This window comes from Ambystoma mexicanum, chromosome 6q (assembly GCF_040938575.1).
Source record: "Ambystoma mexicanum isolate Mex_15411 chromosome 6q, UKY_AmexF1_1, whole genome shotgun sequence".
In the NCBI taxonomy this organism is placed as follows: Eukaryota; Metazoa; Chordata; class Amphibia; order Caudata; family Ambystomatidae; genus Ambystoma; species Ambystoma mexicanum.
Genome location: NC_090937.1, coordinates 882,526,772 through 882,553,293, shown reverse-complemented (window position 1 = coordinate 882,553,293; position 26,522 = coordinate 882,526,772). Strand labels below are relative to the sequence as shown.

Genomic DNA, 26,522 nt, shown 5'->3' with positions numbered 1-26,522 from the left:
TGAACACTAAAAACAAACAAATAGATTGTAGCATAACAAAAGGTTTTTTTTTTAATCCAACATGGATTTTTTTTTTCCCACAGACCCAATGATTTTAGCAACAAACACAGAAACTGAGCAAATTGCGCAGTACACTGGTTTGTAATCTACTAAATATGAGGGTCAAAATAAATAAAAGATGTCTATTATTCAATATTATAAGTCGTTACAAACTACCAATACTAACATGATCTTTTCTTTTATCACTGAAATTGACAAAGAATATTTGTACTCCAGTTACTAAACCAAACAGTAAGTATATTATAATAAGTACAACCACCGCAGCATATCACACCCATAGTGGCTTATAACTTCGGTGCTTATAAATTTGGTCTTGGCCATGCACCCAAGACTCTAGGCCCTGGCCACAACCACTAAAGCATATCACACCCATAGTGGCTTATAACTTCGGTGCTTATAAATTTGGTCTTGTCCATGCACCCAAGAGTCTAGGCCCTGGCCACAACCACTAAAGCATATCACACCCATAGTGGCTTATAACTTCGGTGCTTATAAATTTGGTCTTGGCCATGCACACAAAACTCTAGGCCCTGGCCACAACCACTACAACATATCACTCCCATAGTGGCTTATAACTTCGGTGCTTATAAATTTGGTCTTGGATGCCGATGTTATAAGCCACTATGGGTGTGATATGCTGCGGTGGTTGTGGCCAGGGCCTAGAGTCTTGGGTGCATGGCCTATGGCCTACAGCCATGCACCCAACACTCTAGGCCCTGGCCACAACCACCGCAGCATATCACACCCATAGATCACACCCATAGAATCAAACATTTTAACTATGCCATATGGGCACTTTTTATGTCCGACAACAAAATGAGTGTTCTTACAACGGTTTCAACTTGCCTACGAACAGTACAAACAGGTATAGTATCCTTAGGTCATTCCCATTTCGTTTATTAATGAACATTTCAGGACACCGCGTGTGTTCTTAGAACAGTTTCAACTTGCTTACGAACAATATGGACAGGCATAGTGTCCTCAGACACCCCTATTTTATTTATGAAAATCCCAGGACACTTGATGTGTTCTTAGAAGACTATAGGCCCTGCCCACAACCACCACAGCATATCACACCGATACTAGCTTATAACTTCGTTGCTTATAAATTTGGTCTTGGGTGCCAAAGTTATAAGCCACTATGGGTGTTATATGCTGCGGTGGTTGTGGCCAGGGCTAGAGTCTTGGGTGCATAGCCTATGACCTATGGCCATGCACCCAACATTCTAGGCCCTGGCCACAACCACCGCAGCATATCACACCCATAAATCACACCCATAGAATCAACCATTTTAACTATGCCATATGGACACTTTTGATATCCGCGGACAATATGAGGGTTCTTAGAACAGTTTCAACTGGCCTACGAACAATACGGCAGGCATAGAGTCCTCAGGACACACCCATTTTGTTTATTTACGAACATCCCAGGAAACTTGATGTGTTCTTAGAAAAGTTTCAACTTGCCTACGAACAATACGAACAGGCATAGCGTCCTGAGGACACCCCCATTTTGTTTATTTACAAACATCCCAGGACACTTGATGTGTTCTTAGAACAGTTACAACTTGCCTACGAACAATACGGACAGGCATAGTGTCCTCAGGACACCCCCATTTCGTTTATTTACGAACATCCTAGGACACTTGATGTATTCTTAGAACAGTTTCAACTTGCGTGCGAACTATACGGACAGGTACCCTGTCCTAAGGACACCCCATTTTCATTAACTACAGACATTAAGGACAGCGGTGCTGTCCGCAGTCAGAAAGAACACAACAGGGGTACCTGCCACCTAAATAAATACATTTGACCTATCTCTTACTCCCCCACCCTCCCCAAACAGTCTTACATGGCAACACACTTGACTAAATAGTATTTTTCCATCAAGTTTCACTGCGCTGTCCGCGGATGTCCGTGGATACAAGATGGCGGGCGTTCAGAAAAAAATCTGACGCACTTGACGCTCACCGCCATCCAATCAGCGGACACGCCGCATGTCCGCGGACATGTCGCAAGCCGATTAGCCAATCAGGACACTGTCCGCAGAGCGAACAGGGAGGTGTGTCCGCAAAGCGGACATAGATATCACTAATTTTTTATGAACTACTTTTTGGTCATTTTTTTAAAAACTACTGGACGGATTTTCACCAAATTTACGAAAGCACGCTTTCGGGACCAAGCCACTGCTCCTGCCGCAAATTTGGTGAAAATCCATCCAGCAGTTTGGACTGTAGGCGTGAGCAAATTTTTTTAGTTTTGGGACCCCCCTATAGCTTTGCCCCCCCTGGACCAAACCTCACCAAACTTTGCAAAAAGATTCAGGGTGGGCTATATACTTCTTTTACAAAGCTTGGTGAGGATCCGTCCAGGGAGAGCAAAGTTATAAGCCGCCCATAACTCTTCCTATGGAAACAGCAACTTAACCATACCAACACAGCCACTAGCGTAGCTGTGTAATTCAGTGAAAAAACTTTGTTAAAGGGACGTTATGGTTAACGAATGTAGCCCAGGCTTATGGGTACAGCTGGTCTAGTTGGCGACTCAAAAATTCAGTTCAGACTGAGCAAATCTTCCCAATTAGTTCTGAAGGTATGGTTAGAGGGACAACAGGCCCCCTAAGTCTAGGTAGCAAAATCAATTGTGGTCGCAAGTCACTGGATTGACGGGAAGCCGGGGAGAACCCGTCATATACAGTCAGGAAGATTGGAAAAAGTCCAGGACAGTGCGCCTAATGAAGTGCAAAACGTATTTATTAACAGAATGACACGTGTTTCGACCCTACATCAGCCTTTTTCAAAACAGGGCTTGATGTATTCCTTGTGTGGTCATAAGATTAACAAAAAATTGTATGATCATAATAATTAAGGTCGTATAAGTATCCAATGCCATGCCAAGCATTTAACAAATACAATTCAGCGAATAAGAAAGAAATCAAAATCAACAATGCAATTGTTGTATATTCATGTTTCAAATCGAAACAAAATTGGTTTGTGCGTCAGACAGAAAAATAGGGATTGGCAATGGAAGGGATACAAAGGGGTACGTGAAGAACAAATTGTTCCAGCCCTGTTGGCACCCTGTTATATGAGGTTAGACACCATGGATTTTGTGTTTTTGCTAATACTCGATCGAACGCTAATGAAATTAACGTGCTGCATTTAAATGCCTGATGTAGCGGGCCACGTACATTAGATTTTACTTGTCTACGAATACACAGGATTAACCGTGGGTCCAATTAATTAATGTTTTGTGATAACGCGAGAATTGTAAAGTGTCTACATTCTATTTTGGAACAAGACCCATGTACTAAGCAACTTAACATGATATAGGCGATAGTTATGATTAATGGTGGCTTTTCTGTAACCATTATGACAACAGTTTCGAGGCATACAGGAACAATCCCAAGAACATTTTGAGACGAATAGTTTAACTCCCGAAGAGGGTAAGCTTTACAGCGTGTGACATGGTTTCAACTGACAATATTGAATTGGAATTATGGTTACTAACGAGATATTTCTCTTGTCTTGTGTGTTCGTTTGTTCCATTTCTCCCCCTTTTCTTCTTCTCATATTCTTTCATTCATGGAATTATTTTCTGGAATCATTTGACAATTTGTTCTTCACGTACCCCTTTGTATCCTTCCCATTGCCAATCCCTATTGTTCTGTCTGTTTTGATTTTATACATGAATATACAACAATTGCATTGTTGATTTTGATTTCTTTCTTATTCGCTGAAATGTGTTTGTTAAATGCTTGGCATGGATTTGGATATTTATACGACCTTAATTATTATGATCATACAATTTCTTGTTAATCTTATGACCACACAAGGAATGCATCAAGCCCTGTTTTGAAAAAGGCCGATGTAGGGCCGAAACACGTGTCATCAACTAAGGGCCATTCTGTTAATAAATACGTTTTGCACTTCATTGGGCTCACTGTCCTGGACTTTTTCCTCTCTTCCTGACGTTATGGTTAAGTTGCGCTACTAAAAACCTATGAAATTCAGTGAAAAAAACTTTATTAAAAGGGACATTAAGGTTCCAAGTAAAACTGAAAAACCCCAAGTTTTGGTAAGCTAGGCAACCATAACCCGAGCCACCACCCTGCACTGCTAAGACTAACACCCAGGACATTCAAGATGACATCACAAATGTCATTGGTGACATCACTGAATGCATCACTTGTCTGGCTCACTCTTTTTTCCTTTACTGATATATCTAGGCCAGTAAAAGTCAGGACCTAAAAATTCACTATAGTATAGTACAAAGTACTATATTTGTAGACTTATACTTCAAATATGTTCTTACAGTAATTCACTTACAGTCCACTCAAAGCATATGAAACATATACAAAGGGGAAAACACAGACTTGGAAGACAGCAATGCTTTCTATACATGACGATGATTAGTAAGGTTATCAACACTGTCTTATAGTTCTGTTTTTTTATTACTGTACTTTCCCTGGATATGCTCATATTTACATTGCACTTGCACTACTTTCCTTAGGGTCTAGTCACAATATGTGATAGTTATACATAGGGAAGTAGTAGCTTTGAAGCAGAGCAATCATTTCTGTGCATGAAGATAATCAATTTGGTTATGAATATTGTCAGGTAATACTGCTGTTTTTTTTGTTTACTTCACTTTCCCTGTATGTGCTCTATTTGTATGTGTTGTTGTCTGTGTTTTGTGTGCAGGAATGCAATAATGGAGTAAGTGGGTTTGATTAGGTTCTTATTAAATGTTTCACAGTATGCAATACTCTAATGAGATAGCATTTATAATTTTAGTATTTAACATGGCCAGATCATTGATATTGCATCTTCATCATGTCTGCTGCACGCTATGCCTATGTTACTACATGTGTACCTTATTATATGGGAAAAAACTTCATAATACAATGCTATTTGGATTAATGCATTACTTAATGCACTATGTACCTCATGATATTTATTCCAATGATCCTTAACATTTTTTTATTAACATTACAATAAGAATCCCTTGTACAGACTTTTCATGAAAGGTAAATGCACATGTGATGTCATCAATGACGGCATCAATGACATTTGTGATGTCATCTTTGATGTCCTGGGTGTTAGTCTTAGCAGTGCACGGTGGGGGCGCGAGTTATGGTTGCTTAGCTTACCATAACTTGCGAATTTCAGGTGGTTTTCGGTTTAACTTGGAACCATACGTCCCTTTAACAAAGTTTTTTCACTGAATTTCATAGGTTTTTATTAGTGCAACTTAACCAAAATGTCTACGAACATCTGACTTCATTGCAGACCTTCCGGAGAGTGCCACATGACCATATGCTGGCGCGCACCATGACAACGTGTCCGAGAACCCGTACGCACTTCATAATAAGATCTGTGCTTCGTGGACAGTGTGGAACTACATTTTCTACTGATGTAGGAACTTGCAACTTCAACATTTCCCTTGCACAGATCCAACACCTATTCGTACTCAGGCATTAACAATCTAGTACACAGTACATACTTTTAGCAAAACTGCTATTTATCTTAAAATGACATCAGCTAAGGCCATCCCTCCTCCCCAAGAGACAGCACCACTGCTGTAATGAAGGAGCATGAGAAACACTGTCCCCCACCTTAAAAATAATACACATGCAACATTTTCCCCCGTCCACCTGCCCCCCTCCCCCCATATTACTCTATGGTGCGAATTCCCTCAGTTCCCTTAGCAACTTTCGTTCTTAGCTCTCCTGCCAAAAAAAAGGCATCCAAAAAGAAAAATAAATGTTCCTTTAGGAACCACCATTCACAGTTAAAAAATAGAACTAAAAAAAAAACGCATAGACTCCATCTACTTTATATTTCTCAGTAAAGTACATAGACGCAATAAGATTTTCCAACATTTCCATTTGCATTTTGTATTATGCTATTGGGAATATTGTGGCGTTCATCCTCCGTTCCAGGAACTGGAAAGGTGGATAAAGGGCCAGCAGCCCAAGTTATCAGCCCAATCGAAGCGAGAGTGGATAACGAGGTCTCTGGATCATTACCCCCCCATTCCAGCCCCTAAAATGGGGGATGAATGTTATTAGCAATCTAGGTTTTCCAAAGCGGTAACCCGTGCTACTAAAAAAGAGGATTTTTCGTCCTATACCGGGATGCCTTTGGCGTCCCGGTTTAGGAAAGAAAATCCTTTTCCACCATGGAAAGGGAAGACGGGGGTTCCATACAGGGCCCCTCTTCGCTTTCCATGGCAGCCTGCAAAAGGCAAAAACGAAACCCTGTGACCATATTACCACGAGCAAATTTTTTCTACCCTTTCAAATCTATCCTAATTTCGAATAACTTTACCACAAACCCAGTCCCAGGTGGAAATGGCCACTTTAATCCTGTGTTTTGTTTCTTCTGGTCATGGCCAGTAGCCACATTGTCCGGATAATGACCTTATACCGTGACCCCGACATTCTGCCCACTGCCCATGGCCACAGCCTACCCCTCAGTCACTGAAGCTGTACCGCTATTTTTTTTTACACTTCTCAAATAAGAAAACAGTGCCACATTTGCAACACTATGCTTTTCGATTGTTGCCAATTAGCCGTATGCAAATTTACTGTAAATCCACCCACGTTTTATTTTTTTCAAAATTGTCAAAAGAATACACAAATAATCATCTTAAAAGCTGTGCACAAAATCCCTACAAACTCTGTAAACTCATTCGAAATTACATCAGAAATATCCCACCCATCATCATCACCCCTCACCTCCCCAAACATTATTTTATAAGTTTCACAAGTGCAACGTTCAGAAAATAATATTGTCCCGAGAGTTCGACCATGTATTTTTGTACATACGTTCATCTATCGCAAACATTTCCAATGCACCCTACCTCATTTTTTCTCTTTTAGAAACATACAAAATCTGACAGCAGGACGCGTCCATCTTGTGCTATTCTTATCCATGGCTGCATCTGCCGAAGGTAAACTGCCCTGACGTCACTAAATATTATGCTCTGCCCCTGACCCTCACATAACCAACCCTAGTGATATTCAACACCTTTCTCGGTGACGTTCCTCTTCAGCGTAGCCAAATGCATCTATAATCACCTACGTGCCATGACGCAGAACCCGAATATCAACACACATCGACTAACAACATAGCATGTCACAATTTGAAATATTAAACCGGTCTTTAAAAGAAAACAATAACACTGTACAATTTGTAAAGTACTTTTATTTCACAATAAACTCTCTGAGAACATCCGACTATTCCCATATTCAATCAAATTGTAAATTTGTGGTGTCCAGTTAAAGGGTCGAAAGCAAAAGGGTCGAATGCAAAAGGGTCGAGTGCATTCGACCGAAAACCAAAGGATCGAAATTTTTTTAAAAAAATATATATTTTTTTGCTCTAGTGTAGCTTTAAAAGGGTTTTTTTACCCCCAAAACGGGGGTTTGGGAAAACAGGGGTCTTTTTTTCAGTCCAATTGACTCGACCCTTCTGTAATTCAACGCTTTTTTTTCGATCCTTTGACCTATAACCCAAATTCGTTTCTTCGCTTGTGATCGAAAATGTTAATCGTGAGGCACACGTTGTTCTTTTCCCATACACAAAGTCTTTGCTTTCGATAAAGGAACCGCTTGGGTGGCACAGTGAATTCCAGAGCGTCGGCATGAACTTGGGCCTAGACCACCATAAAAGATGTAATGTTACTCCTATTCGCTAGTGCAGCGTACAGGCAAAAGGGCCCTGGGCGATTGTCCCACAAAACAGTAACGGTGATCCAGCCGTTGACTACTACGTGCACCTGGCGAATGAAGAATCCATCACTTGGCATCTGGAATCCATGACAATCGCAGTAAGGCAGCATGTAGCTATTTGGAAAACATAACAGAAAATACGTTTGAATATCCAACTTTTATTACAATACATCTATTGATTTCTTAATTCGGCATACAGTTTAAACTAACAATTAGCACACACAGCAAACAATCTCAAAAAAGACAAAAAGAACGTGGAAAGTGATGCAAATCGATATGGTCATACATGACATTTTAAAGAAATATTAGCATTGAACCTGGGAGAATCTAGTCATAGTCTACATACACCGAGATTCTGCACTCCCCATAACCACAAAAAATGACACCCACACAGAAAGACAGTACTTCAGTTCCATTGCCAAAATTAATGTTCAGATAATAATAAAATAAAGCTTGTTCCGGTGTTCAGTTGTCAAAAACAAACTTGCATGATATTGGCCATCTCCATTCTCTTTGTGTAACTCAGACTGCAATGCTCAATGCGCTCGCACCAAAGAATCTTCATAAACTGATTTTACATGTGCCTTATAAACTTATCAAATGTTCCTTATTCCCAACCTCCTCTCCATGCATTCTTACTGAATATTACCTTTCCCTCAAGGTAAAAAAACAATTGACCCTTATATTTTCAGTCCCATGCGTGGGCTTCCTTAGCTCTCAACCAAAAAATCAAATCTGGTGACCTTCACTCAGAATCCAAATACATTCTCACTTTGCAACAACATGGCTCAACGCATTCATGAGAACTGGTAGTCACATACACGTGCAGAGCCGCTGTTTCCATCAAACACTGCAGGTGGCTGCCTCAGATGCCAAACTCTAGGGGGCACCAGTCTGACCCCAATATTATTTTAAATACATTGTAACACAGACACATTAGTTCTTCGCCTGTACTTTACGCACATTATATTGAGGAACATCTCCAAATGTACCGTATGACATTCGTGACAAAAAAACACCACTTTCTTACTTCTTGCTGCCACATCCCATCCCAGCCTCATTAACCCTCACCTTCCGAGACAGTATTTGATAAGTTTAACAAGTGCAATGTTGTGTTTTTTTATATGTTTTTGCGGCGATGTCCGCGGACACCAAAACACGGATGAAAGATGGCGGGCGCATCGGAAAATCTGACGCACTTCACGCTCTTCACCATCCAATGAGCGAACGCGTCACATGTTCGCGGACATGACGTGCCCGATCAGCCAATCGTTCTCGTGTCTGCAGGGCGAACAGGGAAGTGTCTCCGCGGAGCAGACACAGATGATATAAATTTTTTTAGACCTACTTTTTGATTGTTTAAAAAAAAAAGTACTGGACGGATTTTCACCAAATTTGCAAAGCCTTCCTCAAATTTGGTGAAAATCTGTCCAGCGTTTTGATCTGTAGCCGTGCGCAAAGTTTTTCGTCCATTCAGTCTATGGGAAAAAAATAAATGTTGGGATCCCCCCTATAACTTTGCCCCCGCTGGACCAAACCTCACCAAACTTTGCAAAATAATTCACAGAGTGGGCCATATACTTATTTTGCAAAGTTTAGTGAGGATTCGTCCAGGGGGAGCGAAGTTATAAGCCACCCAAAAAGTGCTCTTCTTATGAGATTAGCAACTTAACCATAACTACACGGCCACTACCGTGGCCGTGTAATATATATATATATATATATATATATATATATATATATATATATATATATATATATATATATATATATATATGGGATACATTACTCACCGTAATCGTATTTCTGATGCTTGTATCTGCTTAGATTCACATGCTGTGCATAGGCCGACATCTAGTGGAAGCTGCGGAGTATTACAGTTTGTTTTTCGAAAGTCGAAAATGGGCGTCGACACAGGCGTGCCAGTAATACTATCCCTAGTGTGACGTCCACTGTACCCAAGATCCCTCACGCGTGTAGGATCCTCAGATTGTATTTTTTCTGACATGAGGAAGCATGAGGAGTAGCGTGAGTACAGATAATCCAAGCAGATAGACAGAAAAGGTAAGACTACAAGCAATCATGCGCCTTCTCTCGGAGGGGAGGAAGGGTGGGTCGCATGTGAATCTAAGCAGATACAAGCATCAGAAATACGATTACGGTGAGTAATGTATCCCTTCTGAGGCTTGTGGAATCTGCTTAGATCACATGCTGTGCATAGATTAGCGAGCAGTACCAGAAGAAGGAGGTGGGATGTGAGAAGGGTCATGAGCAAACAGGTGTCTTAGAACCGCTTGTCCCACTTGTGTATCTGTCTTGGAATGAGTGTCAATGCAGTAATGCTGAGTAAAAGTGTGAATAGAGCTCCAAGTAGCCGCTTTGCAAATGGTGTCGAGGGGAACATTTGCAATGAAAGCCAGAGTGGCACCAATGCCTCTAGTAGAGTGGGCCCTTGGCGTAAAAGGCAGAGTCTTGTCAGAAAGAGAGTAACACAGCTGTATACAGTTGATAATCCACTTCGAGATAGCGCCCTTAGAGACGCGATCCCCCTCTCTGCCTGTAGCTACGGAGACAAACAGTTGATCTGTTTTCCTTAGCGGTCTGGTTTTATTTACATAGTATAGGACCGCCCTACGCACATCTAGGGTGTGTAGTTTCACCTCAGCCGAGCTTTGCGGGTTCTGGAAGAAAGCCGGAAGCTCGATGGACTGGTTTACATGGAACTTGGATATGAATTTAGGTGAGAACCTAGGGTGTGTGCGTAAAACCAGTTTGTCCTTGTGGATAGTAAAGAAAGGATCCTGCACTGACAGAGCCTGAATTTCACTGACCCTTCTTATGGAGGTAATGGCTACTAAGAAGGCCGTTTTATAAGTCAGGTGTTTGAGACTACTCTTATGCATGGGTTCGAATGGGGGTCCCATGAGCTTAGCTAGCACCACGTTGAGGTCCCATCCTGGCGGTGGGTTCGAAATAGGAGGGTGAAGTCTCTTTACTCCTTCCATGAAGGCTTTAACCACTGGTACTTTCCACCACGAGACCTTGTTATGGGATGTGGTGTAAGCCGAGAGGGCTGCCAGGTGTACTTTCAGCGAGTTAAAAACCAACCCTGCATCCAGCAGGTGGAGCATGTATGTCACAACGTTGGAAGGAGTGCAATCAACCGGGTTGATTTGTTTATTCTGGCACCAGATAACGAATCTTTTCCACTTATCAAAGTAACAGTGCCTTGTATTTGGTTTCCTGGACTCCTTTAGAATGTCCATACACCTCTGTGGTAATTTGAGATGTCCAAACTCTATGACTTCAGGAGCCATGCTGCTAGGTTCATAGAGTTGGGTTCCTGATGCACTGTTTGACCCTGTTGCTGGGACAGTAGGTTGTACCAGGCTGGGAGTCTGATGGGTTCGCACACCGCCATCCTGCGTAGGTGTGGAAACCATGGTTGTCTCGCCCACATGGGAGCAACTAGGATGAGCGTCATAGATTCCTTGTTCATCTTGTACACCACCTTCCTGATGAGAGGAGTTGGTGGAAAAGCGTACGCAAACATCCCTGACCAGTTCATCCACAGGGCATTCCCTTGGGAGTCCGGCTGGGGGAACCTGGATGCAAATCCTAGGCATTGTTTGTTTTCGCTTGTGGCGAATAGGTCTATAGTGGGGAAACCCCACTGAGAGAAGAGATCTTCTACTACGTCTCTGTGAAGGACCCATTCGTGTTCTTCTGGGAGGGAGTTTCTGCTTAGAGCATCCGCTAGGGAATTGAGCTCCCCTGGAACATGTTGCGATGACAGGAAGATGTTCCGTCTGAGTGCCCATATCCATATTTTCTGGGCAAGCTTGGACAGATTTGGCGAACGAGTCCCCCCTTGCTTGTTCAGATAGAACATGGCTGTCGTGCTGTCCGTCCTGATCTGCACCGACAAGTTCAGTAGATGGGGCTCGAACGCCCTTAGCGCTCGGAATACTGCCAGAAGCTCTAGCAGATTGATGTGGTTCTTGGCTACTGAGTGAGACCAGAGACCCTGAGCTGTGTGGTGGAGATGGTGAGCTCCCCACCCAGTCAGGCATGCATCTGTAGTCACCACGGCTTGTACTTCGGGATCGTAAAAGGGTTTCCCCTTTGCGAGATTCTCTCTTGTCCACCAGTGTAGGCTCTGTACGAGTGTTGGCGAAACGACCACTAGATCGTCCCAATGACCACTTGCCTGAGACCACTGTTTCGCCAACCATTCCTGCATGGGACGCATGCGCAGACGCGCGTGGGGGACCAGGTAAATGCATGACGCCATCATGCCCAGTAACCGCATAGCTTTGCGTACTGTTATCTGTTGACCTGACTGATAATGCGGAATTTGCAGAAGTATATTCCGAATTCTCTCTTCCGAAGGGAAGGTCAATCCTTTCTGAGTATCTAGGATAGCTCCTAGAAACTGTTTTGAGGTGCTTGGCACCAGACTTGACTTTTTCTCGTTGATGGAGAAGCCTAATTCGTGGAGGAGGTCGATAGTCCTCTGAATGTTTGACCTGCAAATTTCTGGGGTTTCCCCCGTTATGAGCCAGTCGTCCAGATAAGGGTACACCGGGATTGCTTCCCTGCGTAGGTGTGCAGCCGCCACCGCCAGTACCTTGGTGAATACCCTTGGTGCTGAAGCTATCCCGAAGGGCAGTACCTTGAATTGGTAGTGGCGACTGTCCACCTTGAAGCGCAAGTACTTTTTGTGCGCTGGGAGCATGGAAATATGAAAATAAGCATCTTTCATATCCAAGGTTGCCATGTAATCCCCCTTTTTTAGGAGGGGGATTACCTCTTGTAGCGTGGTCATACGGAATTTTTGGGGCTTGACATATTTGTTGGCAGGCCGTAAGTCCAATACTGGGCGCATTGTCAAATCTTTCTTTGGCACAAGGAAGTAAGTTGAATAGATACCCTTGTTTACCTGGTGTCCTGGGACGAGTTTTATCGCGTCCTTTTCTAGCAGAATGGCGATCTCCTCGAGAAGGATCCTTTGATGCTCTAGGGAGTGCACTCTTTGTCGTGGAGGATGATTCCGGGGACGCTGCAGTAGTTCTATACAATATCCTGCGGATACTGTTGACAGCACCCATCTGTCTGAGGTGATCCCTTCCCAAGCCTGGGTGAAGGTGGAAATGCGTCCCCCTACTGGGGTTGCGTGGCAAGGGACCCTGAACTGAGCGTCACTGTTTTGGTGGAGGCGTGCCCCCGCCCTTGTTGGGGCTGCCTCTGCCTCTTCCACGACCTCTCTTGTTACCCCTGCCGTAACTCTGGGTAGACTGCTGGTTGTTATTCCATTGTGTACCTTGTCCCTGGGCATAGTTGCCTCTTTGTGAATTTTGGCCGCGTGGGCGACGAAAATTATTGTTCCCCCTCTGGTTAGGGGGTTTGTTGGTAAGCTGGCCAAGGGATTTGAGAGTCTCATATTCATCTTTGGCATTTTTAAGTGCGTCTTCGACCGCTTTCCCAAACAATAGGTCGGGTTCCACTGGCTTGTCTATTAAAGAAGCCTGGGTTTCTGTCTTGAATCCCGACTGCCGTAACCACGCATGTCTCTTGATAACAGTACCTTCTGCTATCAATCTCCCTGCGTTGTCAGCGGCGTCGAAAGTTGCTTTTAAAATGCAACCAGACACGGCTCTCCCCTCTGCCGAGATCCGAGCCAGCTGGCCCTTTAACGGTTCTGGAGCAGAGGCAATGAGCGCCGCGACTTCTTCCCATTGATGGCAATTGTAACTAGCCAACAGGGTGGTGGAATTCGCAATCCTTGCTTGGTAGGCGGACGTTGAGGCTACCTTTCTGCCCAACCCGTAAAGTTTTTTGCTCTCCTTGTCGGGAGGAGCTTCTGATGAAGATAAGGGCGTGCCAGCCCTCTTTCTAGTGTTGGTCACCACTAGGGAATCTGGTTTAAGATGTCCCTTTATATACAGAGGGTCAGACTGGGCTGCCCGGAAAATCTTTTCAATTCTGGGGTTGACAGCTCTGGTGAGGTTAGGATTCACCAGGGAAGGATCTATTCTTCGTTGGATGGATTTGAGGATAGGGATGGTCTGAGCGACCGGTCTTCTCTCTCCTACAAAGTCCTCCGCGAAGTCCCTTTCCTCCTGTACACCGTGGGTGTCGATGTGGAAGTGTTCCGCTGCTCGAGCGAGAACCTCGTTAAGGAGGGGCTGGTTATCAACTGGAGAGTCAGTAACTGGGGCTTCGCTTTGTACTGGGGAATCTACTCTGTAAATTTCCTGCTCATCTTCTCCCTCCTCCAGGTCCTCATCCTCTGCATAGTAATCTGTCCCGGTTTGTTCTTCCATAAATGCAAACTCCTGGTCCTCTTCAGGGAAAACTTGTTCCTGATAACTGGGGAGTGGAGTAGAATATGGAGTGGAGTAAGGCTGAACCTTGAAGGGTTCAGGTCTTTCGACCCGGGGCTCTTTACTTAGCGGGATAGGATCGGAGGAGCCTGAGGGTGTGGCCCCTTGAGGGTTATATGAAAGAAAGTGTTCTGGGTTCTTATCATAAAAATCAGCCAAGGAAGACATCCTAGACATAACCCTGTCTATGTCTTCACTGGACCATTCCCTGGAACAGGGTATTACTTTAGCAGGTGATTTATTTTCAAGGGTAGACTTGTGTTTGCTTGTCTGCTTAGGCTTTACAGGGGTGGAAGGCTGTGCTTTCCGCTGTTTCCCCCCTTCTCCGTGCGTGGAAAAATGTTTTCCCTGTCCCCTGGGGGCCCCAGAGACTTTCGACGCCTGGCGTCGAGGGTCTGGAGAGGTATCTGTGTGCTTCGGGCGTGGGGCCTCACTGATGTTAACCGCGGTCTCGGTATCTTGGAGCGCGGCCTGGGGGTGGAAGTCGTCTTCGTCTCCCGACGATCGAACTTCCGTTAGTGTGTGTAGCGAGGCACTCTTGGCAAGAGTGGATGATTGCCTTGCGTCGTGAGGCGATCTCGATCGAGAGCGCCCAGAGGACACCGAGTCGGACCGTTCTTTTTGTGCCTCTTTCCGGGAAGTCGACGTCGTCGAGGTCCGGTTGGTCTTAGTGTGTTTAGTGTGTGTTAGGTGTGTAGCGCTTGCGTCGCCGGGGGTCTTCCCCATAGCCGCCTTGCCGGACGACCTTCCGAGGTCGGGGACCTGCGCTCGTCGGCTGTCTTTCGACGCCGTAATGCCCTCGCCGTCCGAAAGTACGGCGTCGCTGCCATCGCTGAAGGCGCCCTCCGCTGCCATGGCCTCCTGCCTGGCGTGGTGGGCCCAACGCTTTGTCGAACGGTCCTTAAGTGTCTTAGGTTTAAACCTACTACACGCTCTGCAGTTCGCTTCGGGGTGATCCCTCGGCAAGCAGAGATTGCACGTGGCGTGCCTGTCGACCCAAGGGTATTTGCGATTGCACTTGGGGCAGAATTGAAAAGGGGTACCCTCCATACGCACCTTAAGGCAGCGGGCTGCTAAGTGTAGGAATATATATAAATGTAACTATATATCAAGAGTGAAGAGTATGTACCACCCCCCACTCTCCCTACTTGTAAGGGCCGAGGCCAGCGGCCTACTAGGCCCGGGCCGAGGCCAGCGGCCTACCGAGGCCCAGATCCGTCGTGCAGCAGTCGACGGTCGATGACTTCTCCAGCCGTCGTCGAGGTTGAGGGTCGACGTTGGGGTGGGGAAGGGAATGAATAAGAATTAAAATTATAATAACAGCAAAAGTATGGCTAAGGCCAGGGAACTCCGCAAGATGCTTCCGACCAGTATGGCGGAAAAAAACAATCTGAGGATCCTACACGCGTGAGGGATCTTGGGTACAGTGGACGTCACACTAGGGATAGTATTACTGGCACGCCTGTGTCGACGCCCATTTTCGACTTTCGAAAAACAAACTGTAATACTCCGCAGCTTCCACTAGATGTCGGCCTATGCACAGCATGTGATCTAAGCAGATTCCACAAGCCTCAGAAATATATATATATATGATACATTACTCACACCGTAATCGTATTTCTGATGCTTGTATCTGCTTAGATTCACATGCTGTGCATAGGCCGACATCTAGTGGAAGCTGCAGAGTATTACAGTTTGTGTTTCGAAACTCGAAAATTGGGCGTCGACATAGGCCGTGCCAGTAATACTATCCCTAGTGTGACGTCCACTGTACCCATGATCCCTCACGCGTCTAGGACCCTCAGATTGTATTTTTTCTGACATGAGGTAGCATGAGGAGTAGCACGAGTACAGATGATCCAAGCAGATAGAAGATCGGTAAGATAAGACTACAAGCATCCATGCGCCTTCTCTCAGAGGGGAGGAAGGGTGGGTCGCATGTGAATCTAAGCAGATACAAGCATCAGAAATACGATTACGGTGAGTAATGTATCCCTTCTGAGGCTTGTGGAATCTGCTTGCAAGTAAGCAGATAAAACTGACTTCAACACCAGCCAAAGATTGCCCAAGCACTCACGACCATTACTGAGTTCTAAAATTACTTTATTATATCACAAGTTGTGCAAAACTTCCTAAAAAGCATACAAAACAGTTCCTGGGCAGACCAGGTGTAAGGCAGCACTCACCCCAACAGGTGGAAAAACGCCACACGTTCCGCTCAACTTGCGAGCTTCCTCAGGCTTGTTGTTCCAAACTACCGTTTTCTTGTGTATTTAGTATCTCGCGGACGGAGTGATAGGCCCCTCCCACCTGTGAAACATGTGTCACATGATTGCCGTACAGTATTCACTGAACTCATCTCCAATGTATTTTTGTTGTGCTTCTCACCAAAATGTAGCGCCAGTGGGTATGTTTGATCTCCATTTTTTATGGCTCTATAGTGTTGCAGAATACACAATTTAAGTGGGCCTATTGTGGATCCTATGTAGTGTAAACCGCAACTGCATGTAATTGCGTAAACCACAAACTTGGTAAGGCACGTTATTTTCTGCTTGTATTTCCATTGTTTTCCATTGGCACTAATTAATGGATCTTTAGAAATATAGTCACACATTTTACATTTGCCGCATTTTTTAAAACCCAAATGTTCATTGTTGCCTGAGAGTCAGCTGGATGGTGCAGCATTAGTTATCACTGTACTTGGTGCTAAGATGTTTTTTAGTGTTGGAGCTTTGCAAAAAGTTACACTTGGTCTTGTCTCCAATACTTTGCACATGTCTCTGTCTGTTGTCAATATATTCCAGTGTATGTGCATTATAGCTTTGATTTGTTTGGCTTGTTGATTATAGCCTGTAATTAACCTTATTGTTTCATCTTTAGGTTTGATATTTGATTTAAATAAATCTCTTCTGGATAGTTTCTCTGCTTTGTTGAAGCATTCTGTCACCGTACTTTGAGTATATTCTGTCAACAAATCTATTGCCAATGTTTTTTGCTTCTTTTTGGAAATCTACCTCTTTACTGCAAGCTCTTTTAACCCTCAAGAATTCTCCATAAGGTATGTATTTCTTAAGAGCTGTGGGCTGGCGACTACGGGCATGAAGAATAGAGTTAGAAAGGATTTCTTTTCTATAGAGGGTGGTTGTTAGTTTGTTGTGGTCAATTAGAAATAAAACATCCAAAAATACCAATTTGAAGTTGCTAATAGTGCTAGTTAATTTCAAATTCAGTGCATTAGAGTTTAAAATGGAGATGTACTTTTCTAATTCATTTTCAGTCCCATCCCATATTAAAAGCAAATCAATAAATCAATGCCACATCACTATATGTTTAGTAAATTCTTCTAGCTCTTCACTCCATGCCACTGTAGTCTCCCACCAACCCATATATAAATTGGCGTAGGTGGGTGCCATGCATGACCCCATGGCCGTGCCCTGGGTTTGTCTGTAAATTGCATCATCATACAGGAAGTAGTTATGTTCTAGGCAAAATGTCAACATATCTAGAAACATATTATTGTGCTGACGGTAGCTAACAGATCTGCTATCCAAAAAATGATGGCATGCATTCAATCCATATTTATGCTGTATTGACGTATACAAGGACACTACGTCTAAGGAGACCTGGAAGTAATTGGGCTCCCAATTAACTTCACTTAATTTCAGCAAAAGGTCTGATGTGTCCCGAATGTATGAGTTCAGATTTAGCACAAATGGTTGGAGGAAATGGTCTAGGAATCTCGAGGTATTTTCCAAAAGACTACCTATTGAAGACACTATTGGGCGTCCCGGAGGATCTATTAGGGTTTTATGGATATTTGGATTAAAGTAGATCAACAGGGTGATTGGATGAGCATTTTTCAAAAAGTGATATTCATCATCGTTGATCAAATCTTGTTCACACCAATTGAGCAATAATGTATAGTATTCACCGTTGGTAATCTTCAAAACAGATTTATCAACTATTTCATAGAAAGATGTATCGCTAAATTGTCTGTTTGCTTCTTTGACATAGCTGGTGCTGTCCATAATAACTATACTCCCTCCCTTATCGGAGGGTCGGATTACTATATTATGATCATTTTTCAATGTTTCCAACGCACATATTTGTGGAGGGTTGAGGTTTTTGGATTCCATGTTGACAGAACTAGACAGACATTTCAAATCTCTAACCAACAGTTTTTCAAAAATGTCTATTGGACTGCATTCAATATTTGGGCAGAAGACTGATTTTGGTTTGAATCTGCTGAAACAGCTCATATTTGTTTTGATGCCAGAACGTTCCGCCAATGTCTTGACATCAATTGTTTCTGTATGTTCACTCACAGAACTAGGACTGAGATGCAGTTCATCTAAACAGAACAAGGTGGCTAGGTCTTTTTCTGGTAGAATCGAGGCAGTATCTATGTCTGAATCCTTCTTCTGTCTTTTGTCCCCAACTTTTGTTGAAAAAAACTTTGTAAGCTTCAATTTTCGTGTGAACTTGAACAGATCTATTCTTGCAGACATGTAGTCGTAAGCGTGGGTTGGGCTGTATGATAATCCTAATAGTAGGACTGATTTTTCAGTCTGGGTGAGGCTCCTTGCTGAGATGTTGAATATTTTTAGCTGTTCATGTTCTTGCCTTTCGGTCTCCCCCTCTGCTTGTTCCCAGATCTTGTTGCCCTTCCAATTTGATCGTCCCCACTTTGCACGACTGCCCCGCCTGGTTGTCCTCTTCCTGTTTTTCCTCTTGGTCCTCTTCCTCAACTGGCCGATTGGCCTCGTCCTCTTTTGTCCATTCTGCTGTCCATGTGGAGCAGCTTGAACTCGTCTAATGATTGTGCTCCTTCAGTGTCAGAAAGATCCACTTCTGAACTATTGGGATCCTCTACCGGTGTTTCATTTTGTGATGTTTTGGGATCCTTTTGTTCCATTCTTGCTTTAATGGGCCCATCAAATCTTTTGGCAAAGGTGTATATCCTGCCCTGCTCATAATCCAGCCTCTCTCTTAAATTTGAGCTGTTTTCTTGTTCATATTTCTCCTTCGAATCTTTCAAGATTCGCTTCCAATCTTGTCATGCGTTTTTTGCATTCATCTCCATCTTCTGAAGCAAATAACAGTTCTTCCATACCTTCCATTTCTTTCATCAGTTTGATTCTGTCTAATTTAGCATATTTTATGAGGCTTGTATGCGCCAGATCTCGTGAATACATCTGTATATTCTGTCCTCAATGTGGAACAGGGTGGTTAATCCCCGTTCTACCCGTTTCCTGCGCACACAACCCTATTATTAATTTGGCCAATTGCTGCCTTAACTTTAGCATATATACTTCTGTGATCAGATCACATAGACACTTCAAGATGGCGGACTTACCGCTAAACAGAACCATAGAGTTCCATTCAGTGAATACTGTACGGCAATCATGTGATGCACGTTTCACAGGTGGGAGGGGCCTATCACTCCGTCCGCGAGATACTAAATACACGAGAAAATGGTAGCTTGGAACAACAACAAGCCTGAGGAATCTTGCGAGTCGAATGGAACGCGTGGCGTTTTTCCACCTGTTGGAGTGAATGCTGCATTACACCTGGTCTGCCCAGGAACTGTTTTGTATGCTTTTTATGACATTTTGCACAACTTGTGATATAATAAAGTCACAATGCTAGTTCAAAACACTTTAGGGGTGCAAACACCTTGAAAGGTGTGCAACTTAGATTCTTTACTGGAGGGCCTGGGCTGTTTGGAGATGGAAATATATTGAAAAGTACAAAATCTGGTAAAAACCAATGTATTTTATACCAAATCTGATGGTCGCTGCTCTGTCAACTTTTGGATCCTGCTCACTCTTCCCTCAAGATATCAAGGACATCTGAGGGATTCCGATTGTACACCAGCTCAAAAGGAGAGAATCCCATGGATGAACAGGTCTTCCTCACAGCAACCAGTTTTCTCAGGATATGCTACAGTGTTTGGTTAAACCTCTCAAGCAGCCCATCAGTCAGAGGATGACACAGAAATGTTCTAGCAGTCTTGATCTTCATGGGGTCTTCCATTTCACCCATCAGCTTGGACATGAAACGGCTGCCTTGGTCAGAGTATTTCCGTAGGAAAGGCAACTCAGGTGAAGAACAGAATGACCATCTTGAGTATACCTTAGTATTGTTGCTCCTTAAGGGAAAAGTCTCCAGATGTTTTGTAGCATAATCTAGGATTACGAGGATGTACTTCTTACCCACTCGGAGGGACTACAGGGGCCACATATAATTGCCAATTTGGTGTAATGGACCATCTATGATAGGCAATGGTTGGAGGGGGGCTCTGGGTATATCATGTGGCAAGGCTTTCTTGCAGATTGGCAGACGGCACATAATGGTTAGATCCGAGCATACACGACCAGTATCAGGGTTCAACCACAGAGCCGACTAGTATAATGTCTTTGCATGAAGTGCCACTTTGGGTTATATCCAATAAAGGGTCTCAATTCTTCAGTGGTAGTGGACACATTCTGCAAAATAATCAGAATGGAGAGTTGCTCATCAACCAGCGATCATCCACAGACAGACGGCCAAACCGAGTGTGCAAATCAGAAATCAGAACAGTATCTCTAATGCTGCACTTTACAAATCCCACAATCCTGGTACCAGCTACTGTGGGCCACTGAATTTGCATAAAATAACCATGAGGGTTGCTCATTGGGGATGTCACCATTTAACCTACTTACAGGAACACACCCACATGCCAACCTGACAGTGGTTTGTATTCCCACTAACATCCCAGAGATCATAACACACCATTTGGACCTACAATCAATTATCAAAGTTGCCAGTCTAGCCTAGACCACGCAAAACAGACATATAAAAGAGACAGATAAAAAAAAAATAAAGACAGCCAGCTCCATGGTACACAAAAGGCAATAAATGGCTGGTTGTCAACACGTAACCAACAATTGAAAGGAACAAAGAAATTACAGCCCTTCTATGATTCAACAAGTGTTAGGCCCGGTAACCATTAGCTTACACTTAAGTAGCACCATACCAATCCACAAAGTGTTCCACATGTCAGTTCTGAAATATGCATCTGCCCATTTGCAGTCTCATCAACCCCGCCAATATTCATAAATGACAATCCTGAATAGGTGGTTTGTATCTATACTGAATACACAATAGAATGCAGGGAGTATGTGCTATTTTTTGGATTGGGTAGAGTTTAGACCGTGCCCTCAGTTGCAGAAAGCGCAGCCAAGTGAGTGCTCGCTGTTACCAATGAGCAGGTGCGGCTCCTCCATGATGGGAAGGGTACTGGCGGGATGGCGCACCTTATTGATTATCTGCCCCGACAATAGCTTCCTAAAATGTTTTATTAATCAAACTATGCCTGTTAAATAATAAACTATCAACTAATAAAAAATAACTGTTTCCTTTTGACTCCAAACGCAGATACATGACCAACATCCAAGATGTGAGATTCCAAAAATCAATTTATGATCTGCATAATGTGCCCATGCGTATGGTGACAAATCTGGACTATTCTAACCTTCTCACCATAGGGGAGCCAACCCCTTTGAGGCTAGAGAGGTGAGCCTGCTCAGCCAGACACTCCCTTTGGGGACAAGTACTCCCATTCCTGTAAGGAACTCCCGGTCCAAAGTACATTGGGCCTCATTAGGAGTGTTGCGGTAAGGCACTACCGGCGCCGTGGTTACCTCGCTGCAACATTCCAAGATCTGCTCGCGGGGCTGCTCTGTACGCCTGGTCAGATCAGATGTGCAGAGCAGCACCCGCTAGCAGAACAGGATGGAAGCAACAGTCCCGTTGTTAACGGGACCGCTGTTACCATTCTCCCCATTCCCATTAGCTACCTCCAAACTCGTAATGAGGCCCATTATCTGCTTCCATGGGAATTGGAAGGAGTGCTGTTACTTATATTTTCGACTCTCCCAATAGTGGCATTTTCTCTTTTGCTTCAGGGAATGCTGAATTGCACCCTGAACACCATAGTCAAAGAGCGGCAACTCACCCCTTTTATTTGTGATGACGTACATAAAAGAACAAAGAACTTGGAATGGAGGAGAAAGAATCCTACGCAGAGGCGATTCTCTGACTGGAGGATGTCCTGGAGGGGAAGAGCCACGCTAGACCTCAGACCCATCGATAGCATGGAAAGTGAGCGAATTGCTAGACTGACACTGGAAGGCTGACACCATGGCCGGCCAAGAAAACCTGTACGGACAGACGCCCTGTCAGAATCACGGCTTCCTTGTGCTCCCCGCAGTAAAGACAATGGACCATATTGCAAGAGCTTTCAACAAGTCAGACAAGCCAAATTATTCCATGGCGAAAGGATGAAATGAGGCTGTAGCAAAAGCGCGTCATGAACATGTGTTTATTTATTGTATTTATGGCATTTATACGGTCAATGTAAATAGGTCTTGTTCACAAAAAACATTTACATGGAAATATAGTGCGCAGAGGTTCTTCAAATTCCAAATATCTGATACGTTTGTGTTGCATCATGTAGACACCAGAATGTGTTGGATAGTGATTCACTTTATTTATTTTTTAATCGATCTTATTTTTTAACTTCAATTATTTAAGCAATCCTATATCATTTTCACTTACAAAAAAACACTCAGTGAAGATCTGAAAAAGGAAGTTTCTACCCATTAAACAGCCTAAACTCATAATCCCTGTAAATTACCAATGCAGACAAGAAGGACTCCCACCATTCTACACTGCAGGAAGGAGCTAAAGACCCTACTGTTCGAAAAAAAACACTTTGCCAATCACCATATTCTCCCCCTAAGGAGATACTCCTCTCCTGCTCCTCCTACCTATCCCTACACCCTACTTGTAAATCCCTTGTTGGGTTCCCTTGGACTTCCCAGCCAGGTTGGTGCTATAAATATATCCCATACATACTAAGACCAGGATAATCGCATCCGCAAAACATTAACAACTTTACTCCGGAAGACCTATAGTTTTGGGCATATGCTCGGATGGTTCTTTGGAAATCAATGTTACACAGGTTCTACATTCTTAAATTATCATACCCTTGAGAAGCAGAGTACTGGAGGGCAGTCTTCATCAAATTCTCGCCGATTTCAATAACACTTCCATCATTCATTGTGATACTGGCTTTCTTGAATGGGAATGTGTTGACATTCGGTGCCCCTCCAGCCAAACTGATTAAAGATGGGGGGGATTTCAACATTATTGCAGCTGGCAGGAATAGAAAAAGAAATTAGACACAGATTATTTTGTTACTCTTGAGGTGCACAGAGTGTTATAGCAATGGTATCTGTTTTCTCGGAGATTCAATTGTTAGAGTGATCAATAAAATATGTGACTAATGAACAAGTTACTCTCTTACCTGGTAACGTTCTTTCGATGGGATAGTCCAACGACGTATTCCATATTTATGACAGGTAATCACCACAGCTGTGCTGCTTGGGAACATTTTTGGCGTCTGCGTCCTGCGTCGATGACATCGATACGATGTCCTCGAGGGCCTCCGTCGAGCCGACGTCACCGGATGTTATAAGTAGGACGCACGACGCCCATAACCTCAGTAGTAGTTTTTTCCCCCAGAACGTGTGGCACCAATCATCTGCCAGTATGAGCACAGAAAGCCTTGCGGAAACGTAAGCTGCAATCGCATAATAAATTCTGTAGCGGGGTAGGTAGGGAGTGAGCGATATGGAATACGTCGTCGGACCATCCCATCGAAAGAACGTTACCAGGTAAGAGAGTAACTTGTTCTTCGAGGGGATTGGGTCCTCCGATGTATTCCATATCTATGACAGACTCCCAAAGCAGTACAAACATATGGAGGAGGGAAAAGAATTTAGAATATAGAAATTTAGAATGACCAATCAAATTGCAGAGTAAAGGACCACCTTGCCAAAGGCCAGATCCTGCCCATGGATTGAATCTAGGGAGTAGTGTCTTACAAAAGTATGGACCAAAGCCCAAGTGGCTGCTTCACAGATGTTACGAATAGGAACACCCCTCTGCAAGGCAGTAGTGGCAGCCAAACCCCTAGTAGAATGGGCCGGTAAGCCTACCGGAGGGTCCTTACCCGCCAAGCGGTAACATTCAGAAATTGCCAAGATAATCCATCTAGACAAAGTCTGCTTAGTAACAGCTTGTCCCTAACGCCTTCCAGCGTAACCAATAAAGAGCTAATCGTCCACTCTGACCCGGGACATGCGTGAAATGTAGAAACTTAAAGCTCCCCTAGGATCCAACCTATGGAGCCTCTCCTCGTCCTTACCAGGATCAGGAGGAGGTTAGAATGCCGGAAGAAAGACTCTCTGGTTTAAAATGAAATTCTGATACAACTTTCGGAAGAAACGAAGGACGGACTCTAAGGACAACCCTGTCCTTATGAAACACTGTGAAGGGTGGCTTAACAGACAGCGCCTGCTACTCACTCACTCTGCGATCGGAAGTAACCCCAACTAAAAATACAGTTTTAAGGGTTAACAGTCTCAAAGGACAGAAATGTAGACTCAAATGGAGCACCCTTGAGGAATTTTAGAACAAGGTTCAAATCCCAACCGGGCACCTGGAAAGGTGACGGTGGAAACACATTAGTGACCCCTTTCAAAAATTGAAAAATTAAAGGAATTTTGAAATAAGAACACTCCTCAGACGAGCACTTAAATATGGACAGCGCCGCCAGGTAACCTTTAATGGTACCCACTTGCAGGCCCTTGTAGGCTAACGAAAGCAAAAAAGACAGAACCACAGGAATGTCACATGAAAAAGGATCCACATTCTTTAGCCTGCACCAGTCGCAGAACTTTCTCCAATGGCAACGGTACAGGGACTTTGTTGCCAGCCGTCTGGCCAAAAGCAACACCTCTGTCACGTCTTCAGGGAGGTCCCAAACCTTATACCTCAACCTTTCAGAAGCCAAGCATGAAGGTTGAGGGATCCGACCTCTGGATGGAGAACCTGACCCCTCCCGTGAGAGCAGATCGTCTCGGTAGTGAAGACGACGTGGAGGGCAGATGGACAAGTCGAGAAGGTCTGGGTACCACGTTCTGCGGGGCCATGCCGGAGCAATGAGGATCATCCGGGAACCGAACCTCCGTAACCTCCGCAGCACTTGCGGGATGACGGGGACTGGAGGAAACGCGCACAGCAGTGGGAAGGACCACTCCACCACGAACGCGCCCCCTAATGCTCCTTTTGGAGGAAATTCCTGCGAGCAGAAACTTCGCACTTCCGGTTGACACTGGAGGTCGAAGAGATCCACTTGTGGGGTCCCCCAAAGGGCGAAGATCTCCAGGGGAATCTCCTGAGCCAGCTCCCACTTGAGAGATTGCGTTCTGCCTGCTCAGAGCGTCCGCCGTCTCGTTTTCGTCTCTGGCCAGATGAACTGCAGAGATCGAAATTTCCTGCTGGATGGCCGAGAACCAGACCTGCATCGCCTCCCTGCACAGAGTAAGTGACCCTGCACCCCCCTTTTTGTTGAGGTAGTGCATGGCCACTGTGTTGTCCGTCAGAATCAGGACATTCTTCCCTCGCACAGTCGTCAGAAAAGCCTTCAGGGCAAGCCTGATGGCCCTCGGCTCCAACAGATTTATATGGAGTCTGGATTCCGATGGAGACCAACGACCACTGACAGTCAACTCGCTGGCATGAGATCCCCATCCCGTGAGGGATGCGTCCGTCACGATCGTCACCTCCGGCCATGGTAGCCAAAACAGAGCCCCCTTCAACGGATTGCCTTCGACGGCCCACCACAGAAGGTCCTGGGCGACCAAGGGTGGCATCTGAACGGGTTCTGACATCCTGCCGGAGGACTGTGACCACTGCATCTTGAGAGCCCATTGCAGAGATCTCATCCGCAACCTGGCCTCTGGCACCAGAAGAATGCAGGATGCCATGAGGCCGACAAACCTCAAGAACTCGAACACAGGGAGACTCTGGGCATATTAAAACCCGTGCACCCTCTGCCGAATGTGAAGAGCCCTCACCTGGGGAGGGAAACACTGCCCCTGGGATGTGTCGAGCACTGCTCCAATGTACTGCTGGAGCTGCTGGGTTGGCATCAAGTGGGACATAAAGTTGAGGGAGAAGCCCAGCTTGTGAAGGGAGTGGCAGGTGACTGACAGATGATCCAGGACTTGCTCGGGAGAGCGCGCCCTGATCAACCAATCGTCCTGGTAGGGGTAGACGTGAATCCCCCCCTTTCCTGAGATACGCTGCCACCACCACCATGAGCTTGGTGAAAACCCTCGGGTGGAGGTCAATCCAAACGGCAGGACCCGAAACTGAAAGTGCGAGTCGCCAACCGCGAACATCAGGTACTTCTTGTGCTTGGGATGGATCGGCACATGAAAGTA

At 44.6% G+C, this 26,522-nt stretch overlaps 1 protein-coding gene across 4 annotated transcripts in view; it reads right to left on the bottom strand.

Annotated features, from left to right (window-relative positions):
- AADAT (aminoadipate aminotransferase) overlaps nucleotides 1–26,522 on the bottom strand; it is a 1,031,752-nt gene that overhangs the window by 723,190 nt on the left and 282,040 nt on the right. For all 4 annotated transcript variants that reach the window (XM_069631415.1, XM_069631412.1, XM_069631413.1 and 1 more), the window contains exon 3: nucleotides 23,217–23,385. In XM_069631415.1, the coding sequence (XP_069487516.1) occupies nucleotides 23,217–23,385 (169 nt within the window). The remainder of the gene's footprint in view (nucleotides 1–23,216; nucleotides 23,386–26,522) is intronic.